This window comes from Salvelinus sp. IW2-2015, unplaced genomic scaffold (genome assembly GCF_002910315.2).
Source record: "Salvelinus sp. IW2-2015 unplaced genomic scaffold, ASM291031v2 Un_scaffold2061, whole genome shotgun sequence".
NCBI classification, from domain to species: domain Eukaryota; kingdom Metazoa; phylum Chordata; class Actinopteri; order Salmoniformes; family Salmonidae; genus Salvelinus; species Salvelinus sp. IW2-2015.
Window position 1 is genome coordinate 8,679 of NW_019943404.1, and position 15,465 is coordinate 24,143.

The 15,465-nt window shown below is 42.2% G+C and overlaps 1 protein-coding gene and 1 pseudogene across 1 annotated transcript in view; both read left to right on the plus strand.

Moving 5' to 3' along the window:
* Positions 1-647: 647 nt before the first annotated feature.
* LOC112072850 (SKI family transcriptional corepressor 1 homolog-B-like) lies at positions 648-9,749 on the plus strand (annotated as a pseudogene).
* Positions 9,750-13,772: 4,023 nt separating this feature from the next.
* Positions 13,773-15,465, plus strand: part of LOC112072846 (E3 SUMO-protein ligase PIAS1-like) — a 9,428-nt gene continuing 7,735 nt past the window's right edge. Inside the window, exon 1 of the mRNA XM_024140245.1 lies at positions 13,773-13,843. Coding sequence (XP_023996013.1) covers positions 13,820-13,843 — 24 coding nt within the window. The 5' untranslated portion in view covers positions 13,773-13,819. The remainder of the gene's footprint in view (positions 13,844-15,465) is intronic.

The following is a 15,465-nucleotide window of genomic DNA, read 5'->3' on the forward strand; positions in this document are numbered from 1 at the left end:
TCAAATATTTCAAGAGCTGCTTAGCTTTTTAGTTTCGTTTATTTATTTATTTTGATGATGATAATAAATACATTATTTTTTTTATATTGCCTTTCAATTTCTCATCACGAGACTGCAGGAGAGAAACGTCTGTGATTGATCGCAGCATAAAGAGTTTTAAATAATTAAAGGACACTAATAGGACAGTCATTAGCTAACACATCCACTTTCCATAGACTGTTGCTTAAAACTATTCCACAGCTGCCTCCTGTTAATAACGAATTGCATATGTGGAGCGAGGGGATATGAGACAATCAATCATAGGTACCACTAACCTTGAAATAAATGTTGGAAGACATCAAAGTCAGTAATTATCATTGTTCAAACCCTGTATGTCTTTATTGTCTCTTTCTCCTAACATTTTATGGAAAAGGATTCAGGGCCGAAATTGTACTCAGGCCTATAACAGCACTGGTAGTTTTGATCGCGAASSCAAACGGTTAATGTAAAGATGCCGGCACTAAGTGGGTGTGCCTTGACATTATTTCAGCTGTCACTTGATCTGCGTCGCGGGCGTCGCGGGAAATGTCTTTGTAGCGGAGGTGGCTGCTCCGCTCTACCTCGTGGACACTGTCTTTACACACCGCACACACACACACACACACACACACACACCGCACACACACACACACAGAGAGAGCGAGTCTGGCTCGAGTGAGGGCAGTCAGAGGCAGGTACATAATTATTGGAGAAACATTCCAGTAGAATTCAATGTCGATCTTATTTTTGCTTCAACAACGGGAATATACGGAGTGAATGTTGCTCTTTGTGTAATTAGGCTACCACAGTGTATAGCTGCTTTGCTGTCGCTGGCACAAAGAAGGACTGTTTGTTTTTCCACTGTCCAAAAAGGTAAGCTTCGCTTTAAGGAAGGATTAACGTGTTTTATCCGTTTTACCTTTTTGTGTCATTGAAAATCACATTATTTCCTAATGCATTAGGGTACATTCAGAACCATACATTCTTAATGCATTGGGGTACATTCAGAACCATATATTTAATTTCATACAACAATCAATCTATTGACGCAATCAGCAATACTAATCTGCGTGCTCATTGGATGGCCTTTTGTAAAATTAGATTGCATCAATTGCATTATATATTTCATGCGGAATTAAAAGTGAATCTTACATGTCACTTCATCGAAAATTAAACGAATATTTTTTCTTGAAACATCTTAATTCTATCTCTTTTCAGTGACTGTTTTTTCTGAACCTTGTTAATTACAAAGAAAGGTGTTTACAGGTTCTATCCTCTTGGTTRAGCTTCTTGGCATTGCTAAATGTGTATTCTCCTATTGCTCTGTACGGTGTTAGCCTCTTAGCTGTCCCTGCTAAATTATATTCCTCATCACTGGGCTAAATCCAGCTCTCATCCGTTAATGAYTTATGCAGGCGGTTAATAGACCAATATTCAAAGGAGAAAATAGGCTTTTTTTTTTTATCCGGAGGAACCACAAAACCTTTCTCGTGAAATTCTTATTATTTAGCCTATTGCATTTAAGTAAACAAACATGTTTACTAGCCTGTTTATGATTAGTATGGGTTAATTAAGTCTATTGGATCATTATTACGATAAGGGATAGTGTTATTATTAATAATAATATAAATATAATAATAATATTATTATTTGCTGTTGTTGGAGGCTAATCAATGTTATAACAATACTGTTGATGTTTTTGAATCTGGAAAGAGGATAAGGATTGTTTATAAATTAGCTTTCATTGGTTAAAAAAGGGGAAACGAAAATAAACAACAAACATTTTCATTATAATGATAATAACTGTTTTTTTGTGTCTTCTGCAGACTTCCAGTGATGGAGTCTAATCCTACTCAGTTACCYGTGGAACGGGACTCCAGCTGCTCTCCACCGAGCTCCAAACAGAACCGACCAACATTCAACCCCAACCTGAAACCCAACCAGGTCAGCGAGACCGCSCTGTATGGAATACCCATAGTCTGCCTGGTGCTGGACGGCCAGGAGAGACTGTGCCTGGCGCAAATCTCCAACACTCTGCTGAAAAACTACAGCTATAACGAGATCCACAACCGGCGCGTGGCTCTGGGCATCACCTGCGTGCAATGCACCCCGGTCCAGCTGGAGATTCTGAGGCGTGCGGGCGCCATGCCCATCTCCTCGAGGCGCTGCGGGATGATCACAAAGCGCGAAGCAGAGAGGCTTTGTAAATCGTTTATCGGAGCCCACAACCCTCCGAAACTACCGGAGAATTTCGCGTTTGATGTTTCCCACGAGTGCACGTGGGGGAGCCGTGGTAACTTTATACCAGCCAGGTACAACAGCTCCCGAGCCAAGTGCATCAAATGCTCCTTCTGCAATATGTATTTTTCTCCCAATAAGTTCATATTTCACTCTCACCGAACATCAGAATCCAAGTATACCCAGCCAGACGCTGCTAACTTTAACTCCTGGAGGAGACACCTCAAACTGACCGACAAGGGCTCGCCGGATGATTTAGCTCATGCGTGGGAGGACGTCAAAGCCATGTTCAACGGGGGCAGCCGGAAGAGGACGCTGCCCATGCACCGCCACGGGCCCGAACGTTCCTCTCTGTTAAAACCTCACCAAGGACCTTCCAACCTGCTCCGGAGAGACTCGCCGGAGATCCCCCCTAAAATCCTCCGYTGCGAGGACAACCGGGGAGGCATGGGGAGTATGGCGAGCATCACGCGCAGCTATCCCATTATCCCGGTGCCCAGCAAAAGCTACGGGATGCTGCAGAACGTGAAGATCCCTCCACCTCTCTTCCCACACCCATACGGGTTTCCGGCCTTCGGGTTGTGTCAGAAGAAGGATGACAGTGGTGTGATGGGGGAACCGAATAAAGCCCACCTCTCTGGCGTCTTCTCCTGGCCGCGCACCAAGGACAGCGCCTACCACTCTTTCCCCATGTTCTGGCCTACTGTAGACGGCCTGCCCATACCGTCCTTCCCCCAGCCCCAGCCACAGCACCAGGCCCAGCACCAGGCCCAGCCCAAACAGCCATCGGAGGTCCTGTGCGCTAGACAGAGTGAGCTGGACGCATCCGAGCAGGGTGACAGAAATAGCAAAGCACCAAAGGACAGCCTGGGGGATAGTGAGCGGTGCTCCAGCACTCAGTCGACCCGGAATGAGGATGACAAGTCCGGGGATGAGGCGAGGTCAATGGACGGTAAAATGCCTGTTCTACCCCGGAAGATTAGCTATGTCTCCGCATTCAGACCCGTCGTCAAAGACGCGGAGAGTATAGCCAAACTGTACGGTAACCGGGGGAAGTACAACGGGGCTCGAGCTGGGTATCTGTCACCTGATTTCCTGAGCGAGAGCTCGAGCTACAGGTCCTTGTCGCCAGGCAGCGTGGRGAGCGTTGGCGAGACAGATGTGGACGTGGAGACCAATAAGTCACAGGAGGATGAGGAGTCACTTCCGCACTCCATTGAGGACTGCAGGAGCCCTCCTGTCCCTGTTCAGAGCCTGACGCGCGGTGCAGGTTCACCAAACGGCTTTGAATCCATACCTGAGCCAGAGCAGGCCGCTGTGGTCGACTCACAGAGAATGAACCGACCTTTACAGGTGGAGCTGTCTTCAAATAGAGATAGACAGGGCAAACAGCTGCCGGACTGCAATAACATCACGTCTTTTGATGAAGTGAGTGATTGATATGKTCCGGCTCATTCTATTAGATGGCTATATACATACTAAGGAAGATACTATTTAATTGTGATTAATTCATTGATTCATTAAACAGTCATCATCCTCTTGCTTTTACACACACATTGGGCTTATTTCTCACTTTTATGCGCATGTTTGTTTTGTCTGTGTGAATAGCAGAGAATAAAAGGCCGTTCAAATACACTGTCGAATAGGAGAATTTGTCCCAAATGTCACAGAGCATTATTGACCAATTATCCTCATTATCCGATGTATCTAGGTGTATTCACCGGACAGGAGCAGTCCATATGCTTTTGGTTCAGCAACGAATTACCAGACAGACAATGTGGAATCGAAAGGTTGGATGTTGTTCTGTTAACATTTTTTTAATAATAAAATACATTTTGTGAAAAGGAATGAGACTTATTTGTTGTTTATTCAGATGACTGTGCCAGTAGAGAGGAGCCATCTTCGACAGTGAATGAGGTTGAAACGAAGTCGTATAACGGCCAAAGCAGGGAGGAGGGCCCGAGAGAAGCACTGAACGAGGGTAAGTTTAAGCGCTACACTAGTCAGTCGATAATACGGTATTTTACATTTTCTGTCAGAACTTTTAATATACTAATATTTAAACCTCTATTGTATTACCTATTTTAATTTTTGTTTTGTAATGTTATAAATGTTGTCTCTGTGTGCATTCAGGCGAGGAAGCGACGCACAATGTTAGTATAATCTCAGACAAACATAGAAAACTGGCTAAATATAAAACCATTAAATAACCATTATAATTAATATTAATATTACAATTAATAACACATGTTGGGCTATTTAGTTTAAATATGTTTATTATATACTTTCTTTAATAATTGGATTGATCCCTACAGAATAGGTTAGAAAAGAAATAGAACAGCTCTCACCCCAGGCCTTTTACCAATCGCTTAACATGAATCGTTTAACATAAATTAGCCTATACCATTTAACCTACACCATTTAGTCTATATCATTTAGTCTAAACCCCGAAGCAATTTTCAACCCGTATTAATTTTCTATTTTTAACACATTTTGTTCGTTCCTTTTCTACAGACGAATTGCAGAAACAACTCACGGAGCAAGTGGAGCTAAGGAAGAAATTGGAACGAGAATTCCAACATTTAAAAGGTATAATTCAGCAGGCAGGTTTCCATTGACCCAGGTTTATTCGACGCTGGCTGGCTGGCTGGACAAAAGCAATGTCGCAAAAAATATAATTGCGACATGTGTAATGGAAACGGCAGATATAGGAGACATTTTCTACAGATCAACAACATTTTTATCCGTTCGACGGGTTTATTTCTCTTTTTGTCGAACTAACTTTATTGCGACAAATGATGACGGAAACGGTGTTTTCGGATAAATGATGACGGAAACCGTGTTTTCGGATAAATGATGATTGCGGAATACTTCTGAAGGTACGCGGGGCACGTGATGTCATCATGTAACTATAAACTCCACTCCACATTTCATTGTAAATTCCTAGTTTACTGCTTGCAAAATTTATATATTTTTCAACTATAAAAATAATGTTTCTTTGTAGGACAACGGTTGTCCTGAGTTCCAAGAATGCCTGAATTGCTTTTCTGATTGGCTGGCAAGTTTCCACCATCCAATTATTACAGATGTACAGGAGTGTACGTGTCAGCCCGTAGTGCATGGGCTCTAGATCTGTGGTGATACGTTAGACACATGACAATTATTAGAATGTGGCAAATATTAGTCCACTATTGCATTCTATCCATGCTGGCTTTCACGGGCTGCCTGAGATATGAAACAGATAGGTGGGAGGACACACAGGCTGTCGCCAATTTATTAATGCGCAATTTTCCTAACTAGGTAATGGAAACACTTCGCCCACTACATTTTGATTCGACATTGTAGGTTTTTGCGAAAACGTTTAATTTTTTTGTGACATCATTGCGTCCCGCTGTTTTTATCGACACAATATAGTTAAATGGAAATGCATCCTAGCAGGCAATTGTCGCATCTATTTTCAATGCGAACTTTCTAAATGTCGACAAATATCAGTTTTATAGTTTTTGATTCCAACGGGTTAGAGAGTGTTTCTCTTAATGTCATGATCAGCATCTTGAACGCTGAACAAAAACAATTCGATTAGGTTTTGCACGGCGTTTTATTTGACATGCTGCTTTCACGTGCTAGTCGGATCTAGGAAACTGACATTTTGACTTGCTAACTGGTTGTAGTTATATACGTACCGTGTTCAACCAGTTAGCAAGTCGGACATTTCTGAGTTTCCTTTTTCCGACTAGGCATGTGAACGCGGCATTAGTGCATGCTAATTTTGTATTGCATTGTTCGATTGTAATTGATGTTGCTGTCAAACGCATATGGCTGCAATGGTAATTTAGCTATTTACCACGTCTAAGTGCTGTATCCAGGCACTCCTCGTTGTGTCTTGCATAAAGAGGGGTGGGATATTGTTGCACCTGCAATTAGTAATTTAGGAAGCTAGATTCCATTTTCCCCGAGTAGGATGCCAGAGTGTATAGGCTGGTATATTAAAAGAATAGCCAAGTAGGCTAGTTTATCGGCTATACTAAAGATGACTAAGCCGATCTATTGTAATTTGCTCCCCAGATAATTTCCATCATCAGATGAAAAGGGAGCTGTCCTACAGGGAGGAGATGGTTCAGCAGCTTCATATTGTCAGAGGTGAGAACATACCGAACATTCACACTGAGGCATACTGGTGTAAAAGACTAGCTGTCCTACAGCGAGGGGATGGTTCAGCAGCTTCATATTGTCAGAGGTGAGAACATACCGAACATTCACACTGAGGCATACTGGTGTAAAAAGACTAGCTGCTTATAGTGTTGTTAGTAAAGTGGGATCAGATTTAACAACATAAACAAGTATTGATGTAAAAAGGGATATATGAATTACATATAATTGGTTGATTGATCAAATGCAACTTTGCAAAATAAATCAATTGATGAATAATCTAACCTCTAAATGTATCTCGATAAACTCCGAACACATGGAGATGTATGTGACCGTAACTGTAGGTTCCCCAACCTCTCCTCGTGGACTCCCAGCCATTCAATACATTTGGTGTATTCCACACCTAGTCTACCTGATTCCACTTGTCAACTAATCATCAAGCCCTTGACTAGGTGAATCARGTGAGCTATTTCAGGKCTTAAACAACATGGTGAACTGTCCCCAAAGTTTGAAAGCCACTGATGTAAAATCCTAGCTCTTAATATCTTCCTCTGTCCCTTACATATAGACACATTATGCAGCGAGCTGGAGCGAGAGACAAAGGCTCGCTATGCTATTCAACATAAGTTGAAAGGTAACTGATATGAAGCCTGTAGGAATATGCTAATAAATAAAGACGCAGTGTGTTCGGAAAGTTTTCAGACCCTTTGCTATGAGACATAATAATCGATCTCAGGTGCATCGTGTTTCCATTGATCATCCTTGAGATGTTTCTACAACTTGATTGGAGTCCACCTGTGGTAAATTCAATTGATTRGACATGATTTTGAAAGGCACACACCTGTCTATTTAAGGTCTCACACTTGACAGTGCATGTCAGAGCAGAAACCAAGCCATGAGGTCCGTAGAGCTCAGTTTGTGTCGAGGCACAGATTTGGGAAAGCTAACCAAAACATTTCTGCAGCATTGAAGGTCCCCAAAAACACACGGGCCTCCATCATTCTTAAATGGAAGAAGTTTGGGACCACCAAGACTCTTCCTAGAGCTGGCCGGCCGGCCAAACTGAGCAATCGGGGGAGAAGGGCCTTGGTCAGGGAAGTGACCAACATCCCGATGGTCACTCTGACAGAGCTCTAGAGTTCCTCTGTGGAGATGGCAGAACCTTCCAGAAGGACAAMCATCTCTGCAGCACTCCGCCAATCAGGCCTTTAAGGTAGAGYGGCCAGACGGAAGCTACTTTTCAGTAAAAGACACATGACAGCCCACTTGGAGTTTGCCAAWAGACACCTAAAGGACTCTCAGACCATGAGTAACAAGATTCTCTGGTCTGATGAAACCAAGATTCAACTCTTTGGCCTGAATGCCAAGCATCACGTCTGGAGGAAACCTGGCACCATCCCTACGGTGAAGCATGGTGGTGGCAGCATCATGCTGTGGGGTTGTTTTTCAGCGGCAGGGACTGGGAGACTAGTCAGGATCGAGGCAAAGATGAATGGAGAAAAGTTAAGAGAGATCCTTGATGAAAACCTCCTCCAGAGCGCTCAGAACCTCAGACTGGGGTGAAAGTTCACCTTCCATCAGGATAATGACCCTAAGCATGCAGCCAAGACAACGCAGGAGTGGGWTCGGTACAAGTCTCTGAATGTCCTTGAGTGGCTCAGCCAGAGCCCGGACTTGAACCCAATCTAACATCTCTGGAGAGACCTGAAAATAGCTGTGCAGCGACGCTCCCCATCCAACCTGACAGCTTGAGAGGATCTGTGGAGAAGAATGGGATTAACACCCCAAATACAGGTGTGCTTAGCTTGTAGCGTCATACCCAAGAAGACTTGATGCTGTAATCGCTGCCAAAGGTGCTTCAACAAAGTACTGAGTAACGGGTCTGAATACTGATCTGAATGTAATATTTCTGGTTTTTATTTTCATTTGATAAATTAGCAAACGTTTCTAAAACTGTTTTTACTTTGTCATTATGGGGTCTTGTGTGTAGATTAATGAGGGGGGGAAACTATTTAATCTATTTTAGAATAAGGCTGTAATGTAACAAAATGTGGAAAAAGTCAAGGGGTCTGACTGCTTTCTGAAAGCACTGTCCATAAACATGCAGTCTGTTAATTAAGTTGCATTACATTTTAGAGCATGACCTTGATTCAAGTTGACCCACAACTGCCTTTAACTACTTTTGAATTCAAATATGTTTGTCAAGTTACATTTACTGAGGAAAAAGAGAATGGGCAATTTATACTTATATGCATTTTGAAAACACATCAACAGAAAGTAATTGTGCATTGTGAGGACCACACACACACACACACACACACACACACACACACACACACACACACCACACACACACACACACACACACACACACAACACACACACACACACACGCACACAGTCTTGTACAGCTAACCTTGTGGGGACATACAATTCAGTCCCATTCAAAATCATATTTTCCCTAACCCCTAACCTAAACATAACCCTAATCCTAACCCGTACTCTTACCCTAACCCTAACCCAAAAACCTAAACTTTATCCTAACCCTAAACCACAGCTAACCTTGTGGGACTACAATTCAGTCCCATTCAAAATCATATTTCCCTACCCCTAACCCTAAACCTAACCCTAATCCTAACCCGTACTCTAACTCTAACCCTAACCCTAACCCTACCAAAAACCTAAACTTTATCCTAACCCTAAACCTAACCTAGCTCCTAACCCTACCCTACAACTAACCTAGCTCCTAACCTTAATATTTAACTTAATTCTAACCCTAACACTAATTCTAACCTTAACCCTAAACCCCCTAGAAATAGCATTTGACCTTGTGGGGACTAACAAAATGTCCCCAGTTGGTCAATTTTACTTTGTTTACTATTCTTGTAGGGACTTCTGGTCCCACAAGAATAGTTAACACGTCCACACACACACACACACACACACACACACGTACATTTAGTGTCTATTCTCTTTCTTCCCAGAAGCTCACGACGCGCTACACCAATCTCCTGTAAGATGCTGACTCCTCGTCACTGCACTGGAACCTGCTCCTTCAAACCTCCTCTTCTACCACCCTAGTCCCTTCCCACAGTCCGCCGTGGAGCCCCATCCGTCTGGAAAGCAAGACTACTACCACCCTGAAGACTAGGCGTGCAGTATCCAAAATACTAGGCAGGGTCTGAGTTAGGGTAGACATTTAACACGAGAGCGACAGGGTCTGAGTTAGGGTAGACAATTTAACACGAGAGAGACAGGGTCTGAGTTAGGGTAGACAATTTAACACGAGAGAGACAGGGTCTGAGTTAGGGTAGACAATTTAACACGAGAGCGACCAGGGTCTGAGTTAGGGTAGACAATTTAAACATGAGAGCGACAGGGTCTGAGTTAGGGTAGACAATTTAACACGAGAGAGACAGGGTCTGAGTTAGGGTAGACAATTTAACACTAAGGAGACAGGGTCTGAGTAGGTAGACAATTTAACACGAGAGACAGGGTCTGAGTTAGGGTAGACAATTTAACACGAGAGAGACAGGGTCTGAGTTAGGGTAGACAATTTAACACTAGAGAGACAGGGTCTGAGTTAGGGTAGACAATTTAACACTAGAGAGACAGGGTCTGAGTTAGGGTAGACAATTTAACACGAGAGACAGGGTCTGAGTTAGGGTAGACAATTTAACACGAGAGGACATGGTCTGAGTTAGGGTAGACAATTTAACACGAGAGACAGGGTCTGAGTTAGGGTAGACAATTTAACACGAGAGAGACAGGGTCTGAGTTAGGGTAGACAATTAACACCGAGAGAGACAGGGTCTGAGTTAGGGTAGACAATTTAACACGAGAGACAGGGTCTGAGTTAGGTAGACAATTTAACACGAGAGACAGGGTCTGAGTTAGGGTAGACAATTTAACACAAGAGAGACAGGGTCTGAGTTAGGGTAGACAATTCCTAGTAACTTTCCCAAAAATTTCCCAGAAATCCTGGTTGGAAGATTCCTAGAATCAGAAAGGAATAAGCAGAGGAAACCCAGAATTCTCAAACCAGGATTTCTGGAAAGCTGGACATTTTGGGAAAGTTACCGGAATTTTGCAAACCTTGTCTGAGAAATGAAATGTGATCAGCATTTTAGATCATACACACATAATATTATATAGACATGGAGGACCTGATCCCAGATCAGCACTGCTACTCTGGGAGGCTTTATGAATCCGGCCCTGGCCTCTATCAAATGACCACATCATTGTACCAGAGCAATGCTTTGGCGTGAGGGAAACCTAGAGCCGTCATTAGCCACTGCATTAATGATATTAATTGTAACATATGAGAGAGAGTGTCTTCAGACTCGGTGTATAATTTATATAAAGTACAACATGAAAAATATTATATGTTTAATTGAAAATATGACCATAACTTTTATAAATCATTAATATACAATACCAGTCCAAAGTTTGGAAACACCTACTCATTCAAGGGTTTTTCTTTATTTTTACTATTTTCTACATTGTAGAATAATAGTGAAGACATCAAACCTATGAAATAACACATATGGAATCATGTAGTAACCAAAAAAAGGTGTTAAACAAATCAAAATGTATTTTATATTAAGATTCTTCAAATTAGCCACCCTTTGCCTTGATGACAGCTTTGCACACTCTTGGCATTCTCTCAACCAGCTTCATGAGGTAGTCACCTGGAAGCATTTCAGTTAACAGGTGTGCCTTGAGTTGAACCGCAGAGTGAGCCAACAAGTGCTCAGCATATATGGGAACTCCTTCCAGATTGTTGGAAAAGCATTCCAGGTGAAGCTGTTGAGATAATGCCAAGAGTGTGCAAAGCTCTCATCAAGGCAAAGGGTGGCTACTTTGAAGAATCTCAAATGTAAAATATATGTTGATTTGTATAACACTTTTTTGGTTACTACATGATTACATATGTGTTTTTCATAGTTTGATGTCTCACTATTATCCTACAACGTAGAAAATAGTAAAAATAAAGAAAATCCCTTGAATGAGTCGGTGTTTCCAAACTTTTGACAGGTACTGTATATATTTGGTGGCAAAGTGCAATGAATAATATATATCCTGTGATAGTTTTGTTACTTCAATGTGGCTATTTAAGTGGTATTATTTGAATGTATGTAGTTTACGTTTGATTTCATTTCTCAATGTTAACTAATTACCATTGTTCGCTCTCTGCTAATCTGCAACTTGTAAATGTAATTACTTTGAAGTAGCACCCTAAATTATTTATATGTGTATTAAAATCTGTGGTTTGGGATTCATTTGTTGCTATTTTTGTAAAACAATAACATTGCACAATATCATAGACAAACTCCTACTGATGAGAATTACTCTAATGCACTGGTAATAGTGGGGCTATAGCTTGTCATAGTGGTGACGGACTGTTCATAGTGGGGGTATAGCTTGTCATAGTGGAGTGAGTGGCTACAGCTTGTCATAGTGGAGACAAACTACTTATAGTGGGGCTATAGCTTGTCATAGTGGTGACAGACTTCATAGTGGGGCTATAGCTGTCATAATGGTGACAGACTGGTAATAGTGGGACTATAGCTTGTCATAGTGGTGACAGACTGTAATAGTGGGCTATAGCTTGTCATAGTGGTACAGACTGTTCATAGTGGGGCTATAACTTGTCATAGTGGGACAGACTGGTAATAGTGGGAATAGCTGTCATAGGTGACGGACTGTTCATAGTGGGGTATAACTTGTCATAGTGGTGACAGACTGGTAATAGTGGGCTATAGCTTGTCATAGTAGTGACAGACTGTTCATAGTGGGCTATAGCTTGTCATAGTGGTGACAGACTGTAATAGTGGGGCTATAGCTTGTCATAGTGGTGACAGACTGGTAATAGTGGGGTATAGCTTGTCATAGTGGTGACGACGTTCATAGTGGGGTATAGCTTGTCATAGTGGAGACAGACTGGTAATAGTGGGGCAATAGCTTGTCATAGTGGAGACAGACTGTTAATAGTGGGGATATAGCTTGTCATAGTGGAGACAGACTGGTAATAGTGGGGCTATAGCTTGTCATAGTGGTGACAGACTGTTCATAGTGGGGATATAGCTTGTCATAGTGGTGACAGACTGTTCATAGTGGGGCTATAGCTTGTCATAGTGGAGACAGACTGGTAATAGTGGGCTATAGCTTGTCATAGTGGTGACGGACTGTTCATAGTGGGGCTATAGCTTGTCATAGTGGTGACGGACTGGTAATAGTGGGGCTATAGCTTGTCATAGTGGTGACGGACTGGTAATAGTGGGGATATAGCTGTCAGGGTGACGGACGTTCATAGTGGGGCTATGTTGTCATAGTGGACGACTGTAATGGGGGCTATGCTGTCATAGTGGTGACGATCGTTATAGTGGGGATATAGCTGTCATAGTGGTGACAGACGTTCATAGTGGGCTATAGCTTGTCAAGTGGGACGGACTGTTCATAGTGGGGCTATAGCTTGTCATAGTGGTGACGGACTGGTAATAGTGGGGCTATAGCTTGTCATAGTGGTGACGGACTGGTAATAGTGGGGATATAGCTTGTCATCGTGGGACGGACTGTAATAGTGGGCATAGCTTGTCATAGTGGTGACGGACTGTTTAATAGTGGGGATATAGCTGTCATAGTGGTGAGGACTGTTCATAGTGGTATAGCTTGTCAGAGTGGAGACAGACTGTAATGGGCATAACTTGTCATAGTGGTGACAGACTGTTAATAGTGGGGCTATAGCTTGTCATAGTGTGACGGACTGTTAATAGTGGGGATATAGCTGGTCATAGTGGTGACGGACTGTTAATAGTGGGGATATAGCTTGTAATAGTGGTGACGGACTGTTAATAGTGGGGATATAGCTTGTCATAGTGGTGACGGACTGTTAATAGTGGGGATATAGCTTGTCATAGTGGTGACAGGACTGTTATAGTGGGATATAGCTTGTCATAGTGGTAACAGACTGTTAATAGTGGGGATATAGTTGTCATAGTGGTGACGGACTGTTAATAGTGGGGGATATAGCTTGTCATAGTGGTGACGGACTGTTAATAGTGGGGATATAGAATGTCATAGTGGTGACGGACTGTTAATAGTGKGGATATAGAATGTCATAGTGGTGACAGACTGCTGATTTTATCCTCAAATGTAACTTTTTACACACCTGTAACCTAATGCGTTACTTCATCATTTGAAATTAAGTAGCAAATACTGTATAATGGTTGTAAGGGATGTATTTAAATATAAAGTCAATGGATTTATGTAGTGCGAGATTGCCATCTACAGGTCAATTGTGTAGCAATTCAAATTGTAGAGTCAAGGTATCAAAACAACTATTGAGATTCACTCCGTGGACTAGTCTGCCTCCTAGTCTCCTCGCTTTCACGCCTGCGCCCAGAGTTACAAGATGGCGGAGAGTGCGGAACTGAAGGTAAAGCGTAGGCCAAAATTACATTTGACAAAAAAAGGCTGTATTTTGTTTTTAAGTCATACCCATGGGTTACATGTAGTTGGAATCTTCTTTATTTGAATATTTACTTTATTAGTTATAGGGTATGTTTTTCATTTTTGTAGAAAACTCAGTGGAAGTCGTAGGTAGCATTGTTATTGTTAGCTAGCTACGATTGAGTCTTGCCTGCCTCGCAGCTTGATGCTAGCGAATTACAGTAGTAAGCTAGCTAGCTAACTAGTTGTTGTGTGGTTAGCTTACCAGTTAATATTTCATATAAATGTGTAATACATTGCCAGAACCTTGTTATACCAGCCGGAACTGCATATTATTTTCCCGCCAGTCAGCATTTTCCAACCAAACCAAAGAGCCATTGCTCGGCCCCAATGTAATGTTAGCTAATAAGCTAGCTCCGTAGCATTGGTCCAGGCCGGGCGAATCGTCCTGGACCAGACGGCCTCAAAGATGTGTAGTTAGCTGGTAACTTCCAGTTGAACGTGTCGACTTTTTTCCCCCCACGATTAAGCAGTTGGATAATCAGCTGATTTAGAATGACGATAGTGACGTCAAAGATGGTCACTACAGGTGGGTGGTGGTAAAAAGTTACCGTAGCTAGCTAACTGGAGTAGCTACCACGGTTAGCCATAGCTAGCTAACTGGAGTAGCTACCACGGTTAGCCATAGCTAGCTAGCGAGCTATTTTAGCTAGCAAACTGTTATGGAGAATGTGCCCATTCGAAATCGACGTAGATTTTTTTTGTAGCTAAAGTCTAGGATGAAGAAGGCAAGGTATCCGGTATTTTCAACGTCTAAAGTCTAACGTTACACACTAATATAAACTCTCTTAGCCTCTGTCTCGAGTCCTCTTGTCTACCTGCCACTTTAATTGTGTGAAATATGAATTACGGAGTGACAAAGACAGAACTATTAGTAGGCTAGTCAATGTGTGATCAGAAGCACCCTCCATGCTTTTGCCTGTACAGTGAAACCAAATAACACAGAAGCGTCTGTAAACACACCTGTAATGATTTGGTGTTTGTGAGTGATACTTAAATAAATAAAAATGTGCCTTTATTTAACACGGATGCCAGTTAACACCAACCTATTTTAATGTAAACCTATAACGAAACTGAAACACGAGTAGTTGTGAGCCAAGGAGATAAGCCTTGATATTTAATGTAAGGTACCGTTCTAGGATGTGTGAAGGCTGAGGAAGCAATTTCACCTATCTTGTTAGTTTCGTCAAGGGGCTTTGTGGAGATCTTTTTGAAGCTTCATCACAAAGATTTCAAGTGTAAAAAATGAAGTGGTAGAGAGATTATGTCCTTTAGCCACTAAGTCAGATCTGTCTCTCCTTTCAAAAGAATGGATAACAATACACATTTAATTAACTTTTATAAAATACAAATGTTTTGGTCAAACAACAGCTTTTTCCCCAAAATGTTGGTAGACTCTGTTAATGCTGAATGGGTGTCCACTGTCCAGACATGAGTAGCTACTAAGGTAGATAAATTCGGTTTCGGTAGACCTTCCACATGTGAGGCTAAAGCGGCTAATATGCCATGTATGGTACTTCTCGCTACGGCTACCACACGCAGCTTCTC